The 22,609-nt window shown below is 50.6% G+C and overlaps 1 protein-coding gene across 2 annotated transcripts in view; it reads right to left on the bottom strand.

Moving 5' to 3' along the window:
* The window catches only part of SCARA5 (scavenger receptor class A member 5), a 125,969-nt gene that overhangs the window by 34,738 nt on the left and 68,622 nt on the right, over positions 1-22,609 (bottom strand). For both annotated transcript variants that reach the window (XM_078445569.2, XM_078445570.2), the window contains exons 4-7: positions 16,400-17,074; positions 6,287-6,367; positions 4,123-4,221; positions 1,275-1,331 (exon numbers count right to left, since the gene is read on the bottom strand). In XM_078445569.2, the coding sequence (XP_078301695.2) occupies positions 1,275-1,331; positions 4,123-4,221; positions 6,287-6,367; positions 16,400-17,074 (912 nt within the window). The remainder of the gene's footprint in view (positions 1-1,274; positions 1,332-4,122; positions 4,222-6,286; positions 6,368-16,399; positions 17,075-22,609) is intronic.

Raw genomic sequence — 22,609 nt, 5'->3', positions numbered from 1 at the left:
CCTCTTGGCTCCTAGCAAAGTCCACCAGGTCTCCTCATTGAGCCAGGACACTCCCAGTTAAACCCTTGGCTGCCCCAGAAAGGGACTGTAGACAATGCTAGGAAGACTGAACCACAGAAACTGTTTTGTGGGTTATAGCATCTAGGGTAAAGTGGATGCGGTGAGCCCAGAGCGAGCATAGGCACACCCGGTCCTCGTCCGTGTCCACCACCACCGAGTGACAAAGTACTGTCATGTGCATTTTTCCTATTTGATCTTAATCACGACCCTGGGAAAGAGAAGGCCAGGGGAGGTAGCAGGCAAGTTCAAGTTTCAGAGGACCTTGGAAAGGCCCTACTTAGGAGAGAGGTGTCCTTCCTGGTCCTGCATGACTGGGATGGAACCAAAGATCAGCAGTAGGGAAACCTGTGGTCTCGGGCCAGTGTGTGAATCTGCAGTGGCATCTGTCCCTGAGTGTCACCAGCAGAACCTGGGTACAGGTGCAGTCTTCCTAGGGAGCCAGGACTGGAGCACAGGTGTCCTAGAAGGGGAGAATCTGCTCATGGCTTCCCATAGAATGGCATCATTTCAGAGCCCAACAAATGCTAGCCCAACAAAATGCTAGCATTTTGTTGAAACTTGGCTAGGAGACTCATTCTTTGACAATCTCTCCAAGGCTCTACATGTAGCCCTTGTCAACATTTTAGGGAGGACGCTGGTCAGAGAGACTTCCATTCCTAGACTTGGTGTTCTGCCCAATAAGGAGATCCCTAGTGTCACTACTCAGTTCATAGCAAAGGAGGAAAACAGAAAGGGTTCTGTTTTGCTTCTGCACCTTTCCGCATGCAAGTACCTGGAGAGCCGGTATGTCTGAACTAATGTATTACCCGGCATAATAATACTCAGCACTTACTGAATCCTAGCCACAGTGGAGGCAGTGTAACAAGCACTTTATGTGGACTAACTCATTCACTTCTCACAATGATCCTGCGAGGTAAGGATGCTTCTTATCCCCATTCTAAAGATGAGAAACCTGAGGTGAAGAGATTACTCAGCTAGCTAGTGAGGCAGCCAGGAGGGAGGGCAGACAGTCTGCCTCCAGATCATCCCATACAACCACTGGGCTTATGGAAGCATGGTCTGTGCCCTCTTCAGTATAGCTGTCTCTTGCTGGGCCAGCAGGGCCCTGAAACAGGTAGGGAGCTCCTTTGGCTCTAGCCTCCGGTCCCCCCAGACCCGTGGGGCTGCTTGGATGACAGCTACAGAATCCAGTGACCCCAGTAGAATGTCCTTACCAGCATCCCCTGCTCTATCTCCTTTGTCTCCCTTCTCTCCTTTTGGGCCTCGGTCACCTGAAACAGAGGAGGAAAACTGGCATTAGAAAAGAAAATAAACCCTACTGGTGAATAAAATGTGACCTGCAGGAGACATATCAACCCATAACCCGAGAAACTCTCAGCAGGAGCCTACAGCACTGGAGGGCCTGGTATGGCAGGAAAGATAAGAGCTTGAGTCAATTATGCTGCATGTTCTGGGCACCCCAAGAAGGAGATTGGGGGGCCCAGCTAAGAAGTTTTGTTCCCTAACTAAAGTGTAGAAGGGTAGAGTCTACCAGCACAGACTAGAGTATGTGGTATTCAGCAGGAAGAAGACAGGGCAAAGATATTCCTATTACGTAGTCAAGGTTTTATTTTTTTTTAATGTTTTTATTTTTTATTTTTTTAATGTCTTAATTTATTTTGGAGAGACAGAGACAGAGCGTGAGTGGGGGAGGGGCAGAGAGAGGGAGACCCAGAATCGGAAGCAGGCTCCAGGCTCTGAGCTGTCAGCACAGAGCCCAACGCGGGGCTCAAGCTCACGAGCAGTGAGATCAGGACCTGAGTCAGAGTCAGACACCTAACCAACTGAATCCCCCAGGCACCTCTTAATGTTTTTATTTTTGAGAGGGAGAGAGAGACAGAGCGTGAGCTGGGGAGGGGCAGAGGGAGAGGGAGACGCAGAATCAGAAGGAGGCTCCAGGCTCTGAGCTGTCAGCACAGAACCCAATGTGGGGCCCAAACCCAGGAACCGTGAGATCATAACCTGAGCCAAAGTCTGATGCTTAACTGACTGAGCCACCCAAGCTCCCCAGTAGTCAAGGTTTTAGAAGTACACATCCAAGTTTGTCTTAATAAGCACTAGAGGAAGATTAGGGGGAGGACTTCAGTTACACAGGGAGGACAGAGGTTATATGTCAGGCAGATTTTCCAGTGGGGGAGGCTATGAAACACGAGGCAGAGCGTCTAGGGAATTGTAGAATTTCCTTTTCAGGAAAGAGCTCTGAAACCGTAGAGCCCTTTTCTAAGCTAGGATCTCACTCTACAAAGAAGTAGAAGGTCCTGACACCACTCAAAAGGGGGAGGGCACTAAAGTGACCAGGGAATTCCATTCCAAGTCTCTCCGTAAAAATATCTGCAAGTCAAGCACTCTCAACAATAGCCAAATTATGGAAAGAGCCTAAATGTCCATCAACTGATGAATGGATAAAGAAATTGTGGTTTATATACACAATGGAGTACTACATGGTAATGAGAAAGAATGAAATATGGCCCTTTGTAGCAACGTGGATGGAACTGGAGAGTGTGATGCTAAGTGAAATAAGCCATACAGAGAAAGACAGATACCATATGTTTTCACTTTTATGTGGATCCTGAGACACTTAACAGAAACCCATGGGGGAGGAGAAGGAAAAAAAAATAGGTTAGAGTGGGAGAGAGCCAAAGCATAAGAGACTCTTAAAAACTGAGAACAAACTGAGGGTTGATGGGGGGTGGGAGGGAGGGGAGGGTGGGTGATGGGTATTGAGGAGGGCACCTTTTGGGATGAGCACTGGGTGTTGTATGGAAACCAATTTGACAATAAATTTCATATATTGAAAAAAAAAATCTGCAAGTCAGAGAAGCCTATGGCCTATTGTCTGGTGAAAAAAAAGCAAGCCAGCAAGTTCCAGGGATGGATGCCTAATGCGATCCAAGTTTTGAAGAAAAGAAAACACCCCAAAACAAAGGCAACCATATATGTAAATATAAATATGCTTAGAAAAAGTTCTGGCAGGATATGCTCCAAAATGTTTACAGTAGTTATTCCAAAGAATAATAGCTTAAGGGGCTATGGGGCAGGGGACTCGCTTTTCACTTTATACATTACACTTTATCTGCTTCTGTATTGTTAAATACTTTCAACAAGCATAGGCTGCTTTTGTAGTCTGTTTTAAAATCATTTTTTAAATTTTTTAATTTAATTTTATATTATTTTTTAAATTTTTTAACGTTTATTTATTGTTAAGAGACAGAGCGTGAATAGGGGAAGGGCAGAGAGAGAGGGAGACACAGAATCTGAAGCAGGCTCCAGGCTCTGAGCTGTCAGCACAGAGCCTGACGCGGGGCTTGAACTCACAAATCGCAAGATCATGACCTGAGCCAAAGTCGGATGCTTAACCAACTGAGCCACCCAGGCACCCCAAAATCATTTTTTTAAAATGTAGATCATAAAAGGAAGAAAAATCTCAGCCTGTTTAATCACCAGAAAGTAGAATAAAAGTTCTCAGTGATCCAAGACTAAGAGACCATCCTAGACATGGGGTAGGAATGATTAATAGTACTTTTTCTTAGTTTTCATATTTACAAGGGAGAGGGTTAAGACTGGGGACACAGCATCAGATTTCCTCGTCTTGTGCTGCAGTTACCATGGAAATCTGCTCACTCTTGAAAAGAATGTAGAGGGGCATGTGGGTGGCTCAGTCGGTTAAGCATCCGACTCTTGGTTTAGGCTCTGATCATGATCTCGCGGTTCATGAGTTCGAGCCCTGCATCAGGCTCCGTGCTGACAGCTCAGAACCTGCTTGGGATTCTCTCTCTGCCCCTTCCCTGTGTGCACACATGTGCACTCTCTCTCTCTCTCTCTCTCTCTCTCTCTCAAAATAAATAAACATTAAAAAAAAAAGAAATGAATGTTTAACAAGACCAAGTGACTTGCCCAAGGTCACTGAGCTAGTCAGTGGCAGAGCCAAAATGCAAAGACAGTCCATCTGCTCCGGTGCCCGTGCTGCTGCCCAGGGGCTAGCGATGAGCAAGGCTACACAGGTGCTCTGAGGTTTGCTCTTACCTTTGAACCCGCGCATGCCCATTGGTCCTGTGGCTCCCATCTTCCCATCATCGCCCTTGGGGCCTGGCAGCCCTGGGGTTCCTCTCTCTCCTGGCAGACCTGGGGAGACACAGGACAAGTTGTGGGGCCTCGGACTCAGAGCTGGAGGGCCTTTACAGGTCACCATCTGGCCTGGCCATCACCCTCAACCACGCGTCCTCCTGTGGGTTTTCCTTACTGATTCTTCTCAGTGAAATTAGAGAGGCTGCAAAAACAGTGTTCGAAAGGTCAGCACAAACCTTCCCCACCGGCACCTCTTAGCCAGTTAGGCTGGGCCCCTGACCCCGGAAGGTCCAATTCTATTGTGAGTAATGGTGGTGGTGCCCACCGCATTTGGGAGATGTCCCTTTGCCTCTAGTTGTGCTGGAGATTTCAACTCAGCAAACAGTTTTTTGAGTACTCTCTATGTGTCAGACACCGTTCTGGATTCTTTTCATAGAGTACCTCATTTCATCCTCACAATCAACCGAGGTACTATTTCACCTATGTTATGAATGAGGAAACTGAGGCCCAGAGAGGTTAAGTAACCTGCCCATGGTCACACAGCAGAGAGTGTTGGGGGCAGGATCTGAGCTCTGGTCTTCCTGAACTGAAAGCTTGTGGTCAATCAGGTTTATCTCATGCTGGATGAAAAGGGCTTACTGGTATTTAGGGTAAGAGGCAGATGAAATAGTTCCCTATCCTCTTTAACAAAAAACCCCACCAAGATCCCTTCCCCGCTGTAAACCCCAGGGAGGTAGAGCAAAGGGGATCATAGGGTGAGGAGGAGGAAGAAAGTCAGCAAGGCCAGTAAATGGGAGAGATGACTGGCTGCCAGATCAGGCCCCGGGGCTCCCAGCCACGAGGTCCCGTGGCCATTGCCTGCACGTCACTATGGAGAGCCAGAATCAACAAATACTTTCACCCAGTGAGAGCCCTGCTCCCCGAGAGGCCTGACCTAAGCCCACAGTTATCTCTGTAAAGCAGAGAACTCTTAATTAACTGATTACTTGTTCTTTCCCGCTCTGAATGTGGGTTGGCTTTCTCTGGTCTCTTTGCGTGACACGGAGAAACCTGTCTTCCAGTAATGATTTCTCCAGAGCTCACATCAAATGTCTGGAGGAGGATGAATGGCCCAGAGGATGGTGTACGTCAGAGAAGGGCTGATTGATTTATTTTTTTCCTTCCTAACACGAGATACCTGTGTGGAGTCCAATGGCCCCGTTGCCACAGAGTTCGGAATCTAGTATGGGATATGCCCAGGGCTCCCCATCATATAATTTAATAAGGCAGAAAAAGAGTTTCCACAGGCCTGTGAGTGTTTAGGCATCCTCAGTTCTGAATTTGGGGGGTTCCCCTGGAGGTGAGCCAGGAGTAGAGGCCAGGCCGTGGGCTCTCCTCCTATTACCTTCTGCCCCTCTCCTGTGTGCAACCTCCTCAAGATTTAGGAAGAAAATGGTTTGAAGATGGAATTCCTGACATAAACAAACAGACATCTTTCCCCAGATAAACTTCCCCTTTTCTTACATCCTTGAGAAGACTTTGCACTCTCCCGGGGAAATGCTGCTCACAGCAGAGGCTCAGAAGCAAACAGTCTGGGAGGCCAAGTTTGAGAAAGTAACAGAACAGAAGCGTCCTGAGACAACGAGTCTGAGAAGAACACACTCTTTCCAGAAGGCCAAAAAACATCCTCCCCATCAGCCACCGGATCTTCAGGGCTGTCACTAGTGTGTTGATTGATTTGGGCAGAATCAGCAAGGAGGAGGGAGTATCGGGTGCCCGGTGGCTCAGGACACACTGAGGACGCACAGCATGCTTGTGGAACACCCTCGATTCCTTCCAAAGGCCCTGGTCATGTGAACCCTGCCTCCCGGGCTGAGAAGTGGCTGCAGGAAGCTGTGAGCCTCTCATGCCTCCCTTTGCCTTCAGATCCTGGTACTTTATGTGAAGAAGTTTTTGCCCCATCCTTGTGATAACAGCAACGCATCAGTGTCTTGACACAGCAGGGCATTTGAAGCTGGGTGGATTGGGGGCTCTCCCGGGGGCCCCTTCACCAATACCAATGAGAGAGTGGAGGGTCAGGGACGGAATGGGGGCACTTCTCCTTCCTGATATGCCCAGGTCCTTCCCGGGGCCTCCCAGTTACCTCGAAGTCCAGGTAATCCAGGGATCCCAGGCTCGCCTTCTTTCCCTTCATCCCCCTGATCACCTTTGGGGCCGGGAGGTCCTGAAAGAGTTACAAGATGGCAGCAAGGTTAGAGGGTAGCTTTTGGAATAGGCCACCTATAGAGGAAGAAAAAAACTCCTTCTTAAAGAGAGAAACGGTCAGCACTATGCCTAGGAAGCACAGAGGGTTCCACCTAGCCCAGTCTGTGTGTATGCAGGGGAAATCAGGGAAAGCTTCCTGGAAGAAGTAATATCCAAAGTGAAATCTCGAGGAGGAACAGAAGGTGGCTAAGTAAAAAGAGGAGTGGAGGCATGTTATGGACTGAATGTCTCTGTTCCCCCCCCCCCCGCCTCCAAATGCATATGTCAGAGCCCTGATCTCCAATGTGATGGTATTTGGAGGTGGTGCCTTTGGATGTGATTAGGTTTAGATAAGGTCATGGGAATAGGGCCCCCAAGAAGAGACACCAGAGAGCACTCTTGCTCCCTATCCCCTTCCTCGTGCTTGAGGTGTCCTTTCTCCCTCTCCCTCTCCCTCTCCCTCTGCCATGTGAGGACACAGCAAGAAAGTGGCCGTCTGTAAGCCAGGAAGAGGGGTCTCCTTAGAACCCTACCGTGCCACGCCCTGATCTGACTTCCGGCCTCCAGAACTGTGAGACAGACATGTCTGTTGTTTAAGCCCCCCAGTGCGGGGTATTTTGTCCTAGCAGCCCGGACGGACGGAGACTGACAGGGAGAGCTCCAGGGAGGAGGAACCATCCTTGTAAGAGCTTAAAGATAAGAAAGAGACATGTGAGCCATGTGGGATTAGCAGCTGGGGACATATGCTGGACAAGGAGGGTGCAAAAGTGGGGGCTTTTGGAGTTATGGCCTAAGTGTTGGACTTGACCCTGAGGGCACCAGAAACCGCAACAGGGTGTGAGGGAAAACAAGAGTGTCATCAGATCTGCACATGAGGGAGACGGCTCAGGCTGCCATGTTGGAAAATGGATCAGGACGGGAGGGAAAGCAGAGGCGGGGAGGCCATGAGGAAGCTGCACCCCAGGTGGGAGGTGGTGGTCCGGAGGGATGAGAGTGGCCGTGTGGAGGTAGAACAGACAGACCTTGACTAAACATAGGTGAGGTTGGGGGAAGTGGAGCATCTGGCTTGGGCATCTGGGGGCAGGGAGGGGTGTCGATTTGCTCCTGAGCGGGACTTTCTTCTAGGGCCGGGCTCCACTGTGGCGGGGATTCCAGCACATGTGACCGGATTCAGTACCCACAACAATGCTGCGCATATCTTCTTAGAACAACAGTTACAGAAGTTGCTCGTCTGAGGCCACACGGCCAGCTGGCAAGAAAAGGGGCCCAGGTTTCGACCCGGGTCTGTCTGGCCCTGCCCCTCGGCCTCACCTATCACAGTAGATGGCTTGCCATTCCCAGAATGCGGTTAGACTTTCCCACCACCCCCCCAGCCTGCTGTGCTCCCCATCGATCTCCTACGCCCGCCTGTCCCCACCGTCCCCCCCACCCCAGGCTGCTCGCGCATCACTTTACTTTTGGCCAGAGCCTCTCTGAGCCAGCGTTCCTGCTGAGGGTGGGCATGGCCCATCTGAACGGGCATATTTGGTGCCACTCAACACTTATCTCACACTGCCTTGTCCTGGACTCACAGATATACATGTCCTCTCCTTCCCAACAAAACTGCCAGCTTCATTCTTGGCATCCCTGTCCCAGCTGTGAAGAGCCAGACTCTAAGCTCCCTCCTCTTGCTGCCTTGTGAAAGAAAAAGAAGACCCAGGAAAATGCCAAATCCATATTGTAGCGAATTGAAGAGTGTCCCTTCAAAATTCATGTCCACTTGGAACCTCAGAATGGAACCGTATTTGGAAATAGGGTCATTTGCAGATGTAGTTAGTTAAGAGGGGCTGATCCTGGAGGAGGGTGGGTCCTAACCCAACGGCTGGTGTTGTTATAAGAAGATAAAGCACAGCAGACGCATGGGGAGAGTGCTATGTGAAGGGTGGGGGGGAGATCGTAGTGTCTACAAGCCAAGGAATGCCAAGGATTGTCAGCAACCACCAGAAGTCAGGAAGAGACCAAGAAGAATTGTCTCCTGGTGCTTACAGAGGGAACATGAGCCTGTGAACACCTTGACTTTCAGACTTACAGCCTCCAAAGTTATAAGAGAATCGGTTTCTGTTGTTTGAAGCCACCCACTTTGTGGTCCTTTGTTATGGTAGCCCCAGGAAACCAAAACATGCACACTCACAACACAGCAGCAATGGATTGCACAATAAATATTTGATGAATGAATGAGATCAGAGGGTGTTAATACGTACAAAACAACCAGGCAGCCAAGATCGAGATGTACTGATACATTCCAAAAGTTGGCACCATCATCAGACCCTAACCCAAGTTGACAGCTGTTTAATAATTCGATGGCACATACACAGGAAAAAAGCAGTCAACAACTTAAAAATGCACGCACGACACACAAATCACTTAAAGGGACCGCGTTTTGTGGCCATCTTCCTCTCTTCTATGAAGAAAACCAAAGGAAGACTGGCCATGTTGATCCCAGGTTTCAGGTGACAGCATTGGGACACAGAATCTGTTAAGAACACACCTGAGATTATACAGCAAAGGAGAGGCATGGTGGAAGGAGCAGATGAGATTTCCACCCCATATTCCAGCAATCTCTCTGTCAGGTCAGAGCTGCCGCCAGGGACACGGAGAGGTACCTGGATGTCTGCACTCTACGAGCTGTCCCTGAGCGAGACCCCCTCCCCCCTGCCCCCAGTACACTCTTCTGTACCCTCCTACCCTCCCCACCTGGAACACAGCGCGCCTGGAACTGATCAGGTCAAGGATGCAACGGCTTGAACACTCCACAATTTGCTCTATTTGCTCTGCTGAGGGTGTGCCTCAACACGTGGATCCTCCCAGGAGTAATTCTCACCAAAGAAGGATGCTGCCCAGGGAATGATCCGTGACGGTAGGGCATCAGGGTGGCAACGATCATTTGGAAGGTAGGGGTTGAGTATGGACATGGAGTGTCTTAAGTTCAGATCCTGGTCCTGGAAAATCTAAGTTAAAGTTCCTTCCCCAGACATTTGTAGTGAGGAGTAAGCAGATGACATGACACACAGGCTATAAAGGGGCTTGGTAACCTTTGAGTGGCAAGGCCATCCTCATCGTCTGTACCCCCACTTTCATAATGCTTCATCAGAACGATTCCAAGATCACCTCGCATAGTCATTCTGAGCTGCACCCAAAATCACCTTGCCACGCTTGGCTGGCTCATTCAGGGAGAGGGCCGAAGACATCCTACACACAGGTGTAGTTTTTTAAGACACAGATAAGTGGTTAGTAAGGCCCTTTACTAGAGATGAACTGGGAGGAAGTTGGAATGGACCGTAAAGATGGGCGCTGATTTTCAAGCCTTGGTCACGCCCTTAGGTGGAACTGGTCCCACAGACTCAGAAGGACCTAAACTGTGGTCAGTGGTTGAGTCTCATGGGGCCAGGCTTCCTGGAGCTCCAACGACCAAGTGCTTCTTCAAATCACTGCTGCCCCGTGGATAATGCACACTTGGGCTCTGACATTTTATCATTTTCTCTGGAATCCAGGCCAAAAATTGAGCCTGCTTTGACTCCTCTCTTTTCCCTGCTCCCCATAACCCCCTTGCTCATCAAGGCTCATCATCAAGGTGAATCCCATGTCATTCTCTACCTCCTTCCTCATTGCCACCACCCTCATCAGAGTCTCACACCCAACCTTGTAAAGACCTCCTTGTCTGAGGGCTAAAACCCATTGTGCTGTCCCATTGATCTTGTCAGAATCCAGTGAACTCACAGCCTCTGTGCTCAAAGCACAAGGGGCCACAGCCCCTCTCCTAGAGACCCCTACAGATCATTCACCACCTGACCCCTTCTGCAAACTCACAGCCTGATGCTTCCAGATGCGAGCTCTCTTTCACCTCCGCAAAACCATTCTCATGTGTCCCCAGACATCCACCAAATCTTTCCCTTTCTAGGAGTCCTGTCCCTCTCAGGCCTGGAGCTCACCTCCAAGCACACCATTCTGATCTCTCAGGGCACGAGGGAAGAGCCCCCAAATCTCAGAGCTGGAAGGCCCCTCACACATCACTGTGCACAAACTCCTCATGGAAGCACCCCTGAACCTGGGCAGGCCACCTTGTGCCCACTCACTGGGCCCTGTCACTCATCTCGCACTGTGGTCCCCAAGGAGGACAGGCCTGTCTATAGGGCCAGAGCCCCACTCTCTGCAGCCCTATACCTCACAGGGCACCTGGCATACCGTAGAGATTCTATGAACGACTTCTGGGCAGTTGTAAAAGCCATTATGGTTATCACCGGTCCTAGTGGTACCCAGCTGAGCTTTTTAACTTCTTGACTCTTTATACTGTGACTTGCTCATCCTTTCTCTCACTAGAGCAGGCCAGAGCATGGAGGCAGTCTGGGACAAGGAGGAGTGGGGTCTATCTCTCCACAATTGTGAAAACGCTTCCGGCGCCCCCTCCATTCTGCTTCTGGTCCAGGGCACCAGCTTCCCTTTCAGCCCACCTCCTACAGGTGGGACAGGGAGGTGGAAGAGGAGGAGGAGGAGTAGGAGGAGGAGGAGGAGGGAGAGAACCCTCTAGCCCTGTGCCCTGTGTCTGGAGTCCCCTCCTGGGGCCTGCCCACCAGTCCAGTCCTGTGCTCCCACACTGCCCCCAGGGCAGTTCTACCCCCAAGGGGGCTGCCCATGAGCTGTGCCAGCTGGAAACATCTCGAGAACAAACGAAGGATGTGTGACTGAGCATTTGGGAGAAACACCAGGGTTCCTCTGGGAACCAGCCAACAGAGAGGGAAAAGCAATCCGTCCTCCCTTCCCGGATCCTGGTTTGAGTGATGGGGTGGGGGACCCGCATGTGCTGGAATCTGGACAGATCCCTGCCAAGAACAAATTATCATTCCAGCTGATGAAGTGGGCCTGAAGCCAGCAGAACAGCAACCCAAATCCATAAACACCACCCCCTGCACCACGCTAATCCCAGGGCAGCTGACCAAGGTGGAGTCCCCCAATTAATTGCCCCACTCCCACCCCCTGACGTCACATGGGCACTGGGCTCTCAGCTCTATTACCTTTACAGTTTTGCACGCTCTCCCACTTCCTTCACTGTGTGCCCAGGGCAAGGACTGTTAGCCGTGTTTCCTGGCTTGGGGGGGGCTTGGCCCAGAGGCGCAGGTGCTGCCCCTGGCTCCAGCCCAGCCTGTAAGGCCAGCCTTCGTCTGAGTGTCATGGGCTAAGGGGTGGCGGGCCAGGCCGGATGCAAGTGCGTGCTCTCCACTCCCTTTCCAGCAGAGAGGCTGGTGTGGAAGGTGACAGGACACAATGCCATCTAGCCCTCCCGGGGAGCCTCCACACAGTCTGTGCTTCCCAGTCTTCGGTAGAGCAGGAACACTATTTACATATCACCCTGCTCACAGAGACCTTGTCACCTCCAACACGTCCCTATGCATGAGAGGCCAGAGCTGGAGCCCGGAACCCATGGCCTCGCTCCATCACATCATCCATTTATAACACTGCTGGAACTGGACTCTCTACTACACAGCATGTTTAAAAAGCGGCTCACAGATAAATCTGCTCCGCCAACTCGTGTTCATGAACTGAGAGATACATTTTCGAGTCCCGGCTGGGGCCACCCACTTGGGATTTGACTTGGGCAAGTCATTTCCCCTCTCTGAGCCTCAAGGTCCTCAACTGTAAAACAAGAGGAGTGGACTAGATGATTACAGAGCCCATTACCAGGGTAACATTCTGTGATTCTATAACTTTCCATCTAGCAAACAGGCCATCTGAATATGATGGAGAGTCCTGCCTTCCTGCCTCGCTCACCCCTTGCTGGTTTCTCTCCCTTCTCCTGGTATACCTCCCCTCTCTGGTTATCTTCCCCCTCCTATATGGCCCCTTCGCTGGTTACCTTTCCCCCTCTTGGTATGCCTCCCCTCTCTGGTTATTTTTTTCCCTCCTGGTATGGCCTCTCTCTGGTTACCTTTCCTCCTCCTGGTATGTCCCTTCTCTGGCTATCTCCCCCCTTCTGGTACACTTGCCCTCTCTGGTTATCTTCCCCCTCCTGTATGCCCCCCTCACTAGTTACATTTACCCCTCCTGGGATGCCCCCCACTCTCGGTTATCTCCTCACTCCTGTATGCCTTTTCTCTCTGATCATTTAAGTTCTCTGCTTCTCGCAAACCACAGACAGATTTCAACAGACATGATTAATACTGAAAATCCAAAGCAGAAAACAAAAAGCACTGCTGTGAATGTACACAAAAGACAAACCGGAGACAAAGTTCAGAGAAAACTGTATAACGAAGTGAGAGAATGAAAACCATTTGGGGTCAAGCTCAAGAATAACATAAATAAGCTCATAGTTGAAAAATATACATAGTTGAGTATTTGTAGATTTTGCACCAGGAAAGGGCAAAGAGGGGGAGAGTGTGAGTGTGTGTGTGAATGTGATTGTGTGTGTGTGTGTGTGTGTGTGTTTAAAGACTAAGAGAGGAACTGGACAAACTTAAGGCAGAAAGGCCATTCCAGAGAGCAGTATGGAAATGCATAGAAGCTTAGCCAGTAAAACACCTCTTATCCAAAAGCCAGGGTAGAGTTTTGTCTCATTAAAGTTAAATGGTGATGGGGCATCTGGGTGGCTCATTCGGTTAAGCGTCTGACTTCGGCTCGGGTCATGATCTTGCAGTCGGTGAGTTCGAGCCCCACATCAGGCTCAGAGCTGAGAGCTGAGCTGAGAGCTCAGAGCCTGGAGCCTGCTACGGATTCTGTGTCTCCCTCCTCTCTCTGCCCCTCCCACACTCACTCTCTGTCTCTCTAAAATGAATAAACTTCAAAAAAAAAAAAAAAAAAACCTTTAAAGTTGAATGGCAATTACATCAGATATGCCACACAGAATCTTCTCTAATCATGCCAGTTGGGTCCCTGGCAACCACGAGAGAGGGAAGTGGAAAAGGGAGATACTGGATGCGGTGGTGATCCTGGGAGCCAGAGGGACTGAGTGGTGTTCGTCTCCAAGGAGCCAGCAGCCCATCGAGAATGCAAAGCTTGAGGACTAGAAGGCAGGCTGGGCAGGACTGAGATGAAACTTTCGGTTCCAGGGAACAGAGTGTGAATCTTAGTTTAAGAACCAAAGAAAGACTATTTGCAGGATTCCACTGGAAAAACCTTCACAAATGAATGCCCCACAGCCGCTTCGGTTCAAGCCAAGGAGAGTAGGCTTGCACATTGAAGAACCAGGATGTGAAATGCTGGAAGAGGCCCAGGAGGATGCGCCAGCAGGAAGCATGGTGGTGTCTACTGACTGCAAGAGGGAGGAAGGGGGGAGGGGCAGGGAGGGACTCCCCCCAAACACCCCCAGATGGAGTCCAAGAGACAACTCTCTTCTCCCTTTTTGCTCAGAGCTGGGATCTTTCCTCCCTAGAGAGCAGGATGGTCAGAGACAAGAACATGATTTCTGAACCAGAAAGATCCCCATTCAGACCTGGACTTTGCTACTTGCCAATTGCATAAGAAACAGTGGGAAAGTTATTCAACTTTCTCATCCATGAAATAGGGACAATCATACCCTTTTGCAGGATGTGAGGATTAGCAGTCTTTAATGTCTATTTAGAGAATGAGTGTCGACACCACGTCTGGCTCATAGTAGGTCATAATTCAGTACAGCTGCTATTGTTAGAAAGTACCTGACAGGTGGCTATGGGCAGAGAAGGCCAAGGAAAAGAGAAGAGGGGAAAAACTAAAATCCCAGGGGTGTGGATTTGGAAGAATAAATTCTACCTCTTGCCCTCCTTTGGTTTCTGGGAAGTGAAAACCTGAGTGACCCAGGACAAGAAAACCAACGCTCTGACTGTCCAGGTTCAAGATCTAACAGTCGCTTTGCAAACATTGACGGAGTTCATGTGCATTGCACTGTGAGGTGCTGGGGGAGGTGCAGGGGGGCACAGAGGCAGGGGCTGGGGTGTAGCGCAGCGTGGTGAGCACTGGGCAGCGGGTTAAACATCCTGGCCGGATCACTGAATTATACACTTAAGTGGGTGAACGCTGCAGCATGTAAATTGTACCTTATTAAAATGGTTTGAAAACAAAACATCCTGGGTCAGATCATTACCAGCTGTGTGGCCTTGTGTAAATCAGGCATTTCCTCTGGGAGCCTCAGTTGTTTGCCTGCAGGAATCCTACCCTGCACTAAATAATAAAGGCTGCCTTCAACCAACCTCACAGTTGGTCTTGGGACCCACTTTAAAGCAAAATAATGCACCTCAAAGCCCTCTGTGGACTGGAAGGTACCATGCAAATGGAAGGCTCCATCCTCACCACTTTCTGCTCTGCTAAATGGAGAAGCTCAGGGGAGGAGACTTCAGTGAGCTACAGGGGCCGGCGGCGTTCTTGGAGGAGGCGGGCTTGAGTGAGATCTGGAGGATCAGTGGGATCTGGATGATGAGGAGGAAGAGGAGGAAGGAGGCACTGCCGTAGAAGGAATAGCTAAGGAGGTGGGAAGTGTGGGCCGTGTCTCTGGGGCAGTGACAAGACGCGTCCCGCTGGACGGGATGCTTCCCACAGGGCATGGGGTACAAACTGGCTGCTTATGGACCGTATGTGGCCCACAGAGTTAGACAGTTAAACATTTCTAGAACATTCCACGTTTCTGGTTTCTTGTGTAAAATGGGAAGACTTTGTCAAAGCCAGGCCCACATTCCAGCCTGGCCCAAATCCGGTGGACCTATCATAGCCCCAACTACTCACCACCAAGGTCACACCACTCGTTGGCACTGCTGAGCTTGCCCCTACAGACAGTTCTGTTTGTAACCTCTGGTATAGGGGAACAGGCAGAGGAGAAGGCCGGGAAGACAGCTGGGGTCAGGTGTGTGATAGAAAGCACAGCAGCTCTGGGATCAGAAAAGCGTGGGTCCAAATCCCGCCTCCATCACCTCCTAGCGAGAGACAGTAGTAAGCAGGTTCCTGAATCTCAGCGTACTCACTGTTGTTTTTCAAAGACATTATATGGTGGTAGCTACACTTGCAGCAAACACAGCCTAGGGTATAGAGTTGTCTCATCACTACGTTGTACACCTGAAACTAACGTACCATTGTGTGTCAACGATACTTCAATAAAAATTTAAAAATAAAAGACGTCATAGGAGGCATGCTTCCATGGTACCTGACATACTTGGTCTTCAGCGTGGTATTATTATTGCCTACTGTCAGGCTAAGAGTATGTACTGAATCTGGCAGAACCCGGGGAGCCACAGGAGAGTCCCGAGTCGGGGTGGGGGGCAGATGATGTGGGAAAAGTGCATTTCATGAAAGGCGCCTCTGACAGTGATGTACGTGCAGGGCAGACAGCAGCAGGAAGGAGAAGGGGTGAGGCGGGTAGGGGGCAGTTAGGGGTGCTTCGAAGAGAGGAAAGCTGACTCTAAAGGTTCTAGAGTTTGTGGGCTGGGGCAAAAGTACCAATGGGGGTCCACACATTTTTGCCATTATATTGAAGAGTTCTAAATGAAGCTAACACATTGTTCAACGTGTTCTTCTGCCTGGATGAATATAGGTAACAGCCTGGAAGGCCAAGTTCAAATGTGGGGTTCACCAATTCCTTGTCCCGCTGGAACACCACGACCCTGGAGGCGCCTGTTCCTGCCCTGAGCCTGCTGCCTCACCCCCTGCGGGAAACCCTTGGAGGTTCCCCACCCCTCACATCCAAGCTCTGGCGACCCAGTCCTCCATTAGCGACCCTTGGCCATTCTGCTGCCCAAGGGTGTGGACACTGCGCGTGCTCTCTGGGAGGTGGGAGGGGGGTTAGGGTTACCCAGGGGAGAGACCGACCTAGGCCAGGAAATTGTGGGCGTAAAAGCTCCAGGGTCCTAGAGGGCAAGATTTAATAAAGGGGCCTAGCCTCTCCGTGGCGAGTGGATTCGGGGAGGGAGGGGGACTCCCGAGCCCTGGAGGAGGGGTGCGCAGGAGGAAAGCCTGCACGGCGGCGGGGGGTAGGGGGCCCAGGCAGCTAACGGGCTGGGGCTCCAGTGGGCCAGGCAGGTACCTTTGGCGAGGGAGATGTTCCTGAGCGCGATGGAGTGCTCCCAGTCTTTGAGACGCAGGTCCTCGGTGACGGTGTTGAGCACGGCCAGCTCCTGCTTGAGCTGCAGTGCCATGCCCATGTGCACCAGCCGCATGCGGCGCGTGTCCTCGCTGGCGTTGCTGACGAGCACCTGCAGGTCCTGCAGCCGCGTGCTGTGCAGGGCCACGTCGTAGGACAGGCTGCGGTTGAGGCCGCGCAGCGCGCCGCCCACGTCGGCCAGCTCCTCGCCCAGGATGCCCACCCTGTGCGCCAGCCCGTCCAGCAGGCCCGCGTGGCGCCGCAGCAGCAGCTGGCTGCGGTTGCTCTCCACCTGCAGCTGGTAGAGCTCCAGCTGCGCCGCGTCGCTCTGCTGCCCGGTGCGGTCCCGCAGCAGGGCCACCGCCTGCTCGGTCTGCGCCGCCTGCGCCTGCAGCCCCCACAGCGCGCCCTCCAGCCGCTGCACCGCGCCCGCCAGCGCCAGCAGCGAGTCCGACTGGTTCTGCAGCGCGTCCTGCACCTTCCACACCTGCTCGGTCAGGTCCGCCTGCAGCGGAGCGTGCAGCAGCCGCAGCTGCAAGTCCCGGAAGCTCTCGTTCAGCCGGTTCACGTTCCGGGTCAGCACCTTCAGGTCGTCGGGGGAGCTCCGTGGCCTGGACACTGCAGAGGAGGCGGGGGGGGGGGGGGGGGGGGGAGGGGAGATATGAGCTCCGCTGGGAGGGTCCCAGGTCCCGGGAGGCAGGCCCAGCCGGAGCCTAGAATCCAGTAGGCGCTCAGTGAAAAGGAAAGCAGAGGGTGGCTATGGTGGAGTGCCTCGGTAGATCCCGCGCACGGTGCTAAGCCACTGGTCCCCAAACTGGTCTGCCCATTAGATTCACCTGGTGAGGCGTCCTGCCCACAAAAAATTGTGATCCACTTGGTCTGGGGTGTGACCTGGGATTTGGCATTTTTAAAAGAGCCCAAGATAATTCTAAGGTGCAGAGCAGTGGTACTCAACTCACCATATGGGTGAGGTCGATCCACGTGACATGGTCATTTCTGTATGTCGAAAATGGCCAGATATCAGCAGCTTCACCTGGCTAGCCCAGATATATTGAGTGTTATCCTCTCAACTTTAGGAAGCTGGTACTATTATTATCCCCCTTTCGGGTCAGAGCTGTTAAAATCCCCCCAAAGTAGAATAGCAAGTAAGTCCTGGAGCCAGGATTCCAACCCAGGAAATTCTGGGCTTGCTTGCTCCAGAAGCTGGGTGCTTCTCTACAAGTGTGCCCCCAGAACTGTTTGAAGGGAGCACACCAGCAGCGGACTCAGCCAGGCTCTAGGCAACACTGTCTTTCCCAGCCTCCTGAGTCCAGGCTCCCATCCCCCACCCCTGCTCCCCTGCTGCGCCAAGAGCCCCAGGTACAGATGCTTTTCTATTCATACCCTCCCTTCTCTGCCTCCTCCAAACCCTTTCCCCAAATCCTCTATTTCCCTCCTCAAGCAAACAACCCACCTCAGTGACTTTTCACCCTTTCCTTTTGGAAAGGCTCCCTTTTCTTGGTTATAAGCAGCTATTTCACAAGAGTAAGGGGAAGGCTGTGCATCTTAAGAATTACAGTCTAGCATCTGGTGTCTCCTGGAAGCTTGTGGACTCTGCTGACTCAGGTTCACCACACACCCCAGAAGTCGAGGGATGCTGCTTGTCTGCTGTGCGTTGTCCATGGCTGTACCCACCTCTGCTCTGCACACTAGAGAAATGGAAACTAGCGTGGGACAGGGTAGGAGGTGGGAGCAGATGAAGCACAGAGGGAATTCTGCCTTGGAAATCTTGGAATGAGGAGAGCAAGGAACTTTGTCCGCAGCCTGTTCAGACAAAGATAACTTGGGATAGGATAGCTCTCTCCCAGAACCTCAGGTGGGAAGGGGGCGGATAGGTTGTTCACGTGTTTGAGCCATCCTTTGGTGATGCTTCTGGAGGCGCACAGCATCTGTGGTGGCCACTCTGGAGGGGCTGAGTCACTTCAGATTAGATTCAGAGACCCGCAGCACTAGGTGGGGCCTTGGAGTCCCCATCTCAACGTCTCCCTCACCCAGAACTTTAATCTCCAAGAAGATCACATGCCGAGTTGGCATCCAGCCTCTGCTTATACTCGTTTTTCTGCCTTCCGTTACTTCTAACTGTTGGAATGTTCTGCATTCGCTTCAGACTGGAAATCTGCCTTCCCGTAGTTTTGATCCACTGGTCCTGCCCTTTGGGGTCATGTAGAGTTAGTGAAACATTTTTTTTCCCACAAGACAGCTCTTCAGAATTTCAAAATTTCTGGTTTGAAATCTGTATTACGTTCATCTGTTCTCTCATGACTAGGTTCTAAGCCTCCCTCCATATATCCTGGCTGCCCTCCTCTGCACACACTCCAGGGTGTCAACATCCCCTTAGGGGTGGTGCTTTATCTAAGTGTGCTTTTCCAAGGTGTGGACAGACTGGACAAATTATGGTAGAAGGATCGTCTCTTTCATTCTGGGCATGAGACTTCTCATGTGGCCCAAACTGGGCCCTGTTTAGCCTCATCTGGGCTTTGTGGATTTTAGTCATTGGATTTGGATCTATGCAGTCTTTGGTGAAAAACCTCCCCAATTTACGGATGGAAAGACTGAGGCCAGGAGAGTATAAGTGAACTGCCCAAAGGCATGCATTCTGCCTCCTGGTCCAATGGTTCATGTCACTGCTCCGTGCTCTGGAAGCTGAGCTACAGAGTTGTCAATACAAGTTGAGGCTCTGGGGAAATGAATTCATGACCCAGTCACAACCACAGGAATTGTCTGCCTAAGAAATCATCATAGGCCAGGCTTTGATTTTAAAGCCAGTGTGTGTCCCATATTCGACCCAGATTGGTTGGCAAGTATTAGAGACAGGGTGACTGGAAAACAGAAAGCCCGGTAATTTAGTGTCAGTCCCTGCCCACGATGCCCCTGGAGTTCAGAGAGACACTGCAGCTTATCAGATGTAGTAAGAACACTCTGAGCTTTGCAAATTCTGGTTTGAAACCTGAATTGTGAGTGACTGAGGGGAACAGCACAACCTACTTGCTTTGAGTTTCAGGTCAGCCAGAAGCAGCAACAGAACACTCCTACCCTCTGCCGGCTCCCCGGTGACTCCTTCCCTCTGCAGGTGACGCACGTGCCTGATGGGTGCCCTGTGCCCTCGGAGGGCCCTGGCCTTGCCCATCAGCCCTCCTCTCAGAATGTGCCAGCCCTAGGGCCCTTCTCTCTGTCCAGAAAACTGGGCTGAAACTTGCCCATGTGGTGTGGTTGACAGTCAGCTACCCCATCCCTGAGAGTTCATTTGGGTCTTTTCTTCTTGTTCATTGCACAACCAGTATAAACAGACACCCAAATAAAAGAGAGAAAAAAATTCTTCCACGTTCCCACAGCCTCCAACAAAGCACACTGGGTTTCTTTCTCTTGCTTCATTCCTAAGCATCCCCAATCTTTACAATTTGACTTCTGAGTTGGTTTTTTTCCCTTAATATGATTATTTCATAAACATCTTCCCATCCTTCTGTCTGTCTTTTATAATTTTGGTGGCCCCGTAGAGCCCAGCAAGGGGATGTGTGGTAAATTACCCATTCTCTTACCATTAAAAATTGTCTTCAATCATAGCAAAATAAATGCCGAAAGGTCTCTCCTTGTTTTGAATGTTTTCCTAACAACAAATTCCCAGAAGTTGGATTAGTAGGTCGAAAGGTATAAACATTTTTGTGATTCTAAAACGCTCTGGCCAAATCACTTCCCCCAAAGTTATATGTATTTACAGGCACATTATAGATTTTTAAATGTACCATTTTAAACATGCCAGATACTCAGTGCAACGGGGTGTTCACGGATCTTCATATTGTTAATTTCACAGATGTAAAATAGCACCTTGTTATTTTTTGTGTTAGTATATGTGCATTTTAGAGGCGGCCTTTTCAAAGGAATGCATTAGCTCAAAGGAATGATTTAGACATTTTAGGTACCCAGGCTACTTAGAACAGAAATTATTTGGAGGGGTACATCCTCTCCGGGCACCAAATCATACTGTAGAAGCCTGGAGCAGCCTCCCTTTTTCGGGATCACTTACCCACCCCAAAAATGAATTATCTCCTTCCAACAGTCACAGTGTGTTCTCAGCCCACACCACCACCACCACCCACCCTCTTCCCCCATTTAATTCCTTCCAGATGTTTGCTGTCCTCAACAGGGAACAATTCTTCTTGAGTGTGACTCTCTTAATTCATGTTTATGCAAACAGTTCATTTATCTCTCTGCCTGGCGTACTTTCTTTTAATGTGCTTTCATTATTCTTCAACTTTTATACTTTCACAAAGGAGACAAGAAATCATAGAGTAACAATAATAACTGGCATTTCCCGAGAACTTACTATGTGTCTGCACTATTCTAAGTGCTCGTCACATTAATACACTCCATCACGTAACTACCCTATGAGATAAATATTACGATTATCCTCAGATTCCAAACGAGGAACCTGACGCATAGAGAGGTTAGGTAACTCACAAGGTCACACAGCCAATAGAGGGAGGAGACTGACTTTGGGCCCTGGGCAGTTTGGTTCCAGAGCTCCCGGCTCTTGACCGTTTCGTGGTATTGTTAAAAGGATGGAAAGGACTGAACAATTTTTTTTTTAAACAAAGACGTACAAATATGGAATAAGCTTTTGAAGATAGTGAGTTCCCCATCATAAACTCAGGCTGGAGTCAGGCTGCTCGTCAGGAATCATGTAGACATTCAAACTTGGATTCTGATTCAGTACTGAGGGCTGAATCCTAATTAACGTGTTAATGCATGTAATACTGTTAATAATACATGATGAGTGCATTAACGTCTGCCTTAGGCCATGTCCTGGGCTACGAGGCTTGCACACACACACCTCCTGCAGCCTTCTTGCCAGCACAGCAAGTGAATATTGCCTCCCCACCCACTCCCCGGCCCTGAGTCAGCCCTCTGTTCCACAGTTGTCTTTTATATTAATTGAAAAAAAGCCATCACGTGCTAGTTCAGTGGAGGTGCTCCAGATGTGAGTGACCACAGAGGCTGTCTTCCCCAAATGCATCTGGCATACCTGCGATGCCTGCAAGCCAGAAGAGCTCGTGTGGGCAGGGAGGAAGAAAGCTAAGCATTCTGTTTGGTGTGACCTGGCTGAAACCTTGGGTGGTGGTGTCAATGACCCTTTATCTTTGTATAAAAGTTTGCACTCATTACCTCTTAATTTTCAACATAACTAACCTGGGGAGGTAGGCGGGGCAAGTACTTATAAGCTAATCTAAGGATGAAAACAAGCGTCAAGAGATTGCCAGAAGTATCAAGTAAGGATGAATTGGGGTCCTGTGTCCCCTAATCCAGCACATCGTCCTCAAAACCTACTGCTGGGATAGTCAGTCACTAGCTGAACTCCAAGTTCTATAGGGGGAAGGAGGGCGGGAGGTGACATTTACTAAGCACCTGCTATGTGCCAAACTCCATTCTCTCTTACCGGAAGTTGCTTCATTCGCTCTTCCCAACAACCTTGTGGAGTAGGAATTATTAGGCCCATTTTAGATGAAGAAGCTCACGAAGGTGGCAGAGCACAATAGCAGGCTGTGGCCGCTCAGGCTCTGATGGTCCCGCGGGCTCTACCACGTTTCCTCCCTTGCACAAAACGGCATAGAGCACCTGTCCCCTGTCTTGGCAGGGGAGCACTGTTGGAGTGCACTGGCTCTACTCCAGCCCACGGGGCAGGAGGACTAGTCAGGGGCTGGGAGAGCAGGAAGTGACGTGGCATCTGAGCCATTGGGGGGAGGGTGACCCACGGGGCTGGGGAGGGGCAGGCACTAGAACACTGCCAAATGCCATGCAGTTCCCCTGGTGATCCTCCCAAGCCTGCAGGCACACGGTATCACCATTTTGTAGGAGAAAATAGCAACACTAGAGAGATTAAGGAACCAGCTCACGGCCACCCTGCTCCAGGAGTCCACACTTCTTTCATTGCCCCACGCCATGGTACTGCCTTGTCTTCATGTAGGGCAGGGACACGGGAGGAAGGGAGGTAGGCGGGTATCAGAAGTCATAGATCGTGTTAAGGGCACAGTGTGGGAATGGATGGGGATGAAATAAAACTACAAAGTGAGCTTGTTGATAGAAGCACCACGAGAAAGAGGGGGGCCTTCTTTCAGGGGG

This window comes from Panthera onca, chromosome B1 (assembly GCF_046562875.1).
Source record: "Panthera onca isolate mPanOnc1 chromosome B1, mPanOnc1 haplotype 2, whole genome shotgun sequence".
Taxonomy (NCBI): domain Eukaryota; kingdom Metazoa; phylum Chordata; class Mammalia; order Carnivora; family Felidae; genus Panthera; species Panthera onca.
Note: the sequence above shows the minus strand (reverse complement) of the source record. Positions and strands in the feature narration are given on the sequence as shown.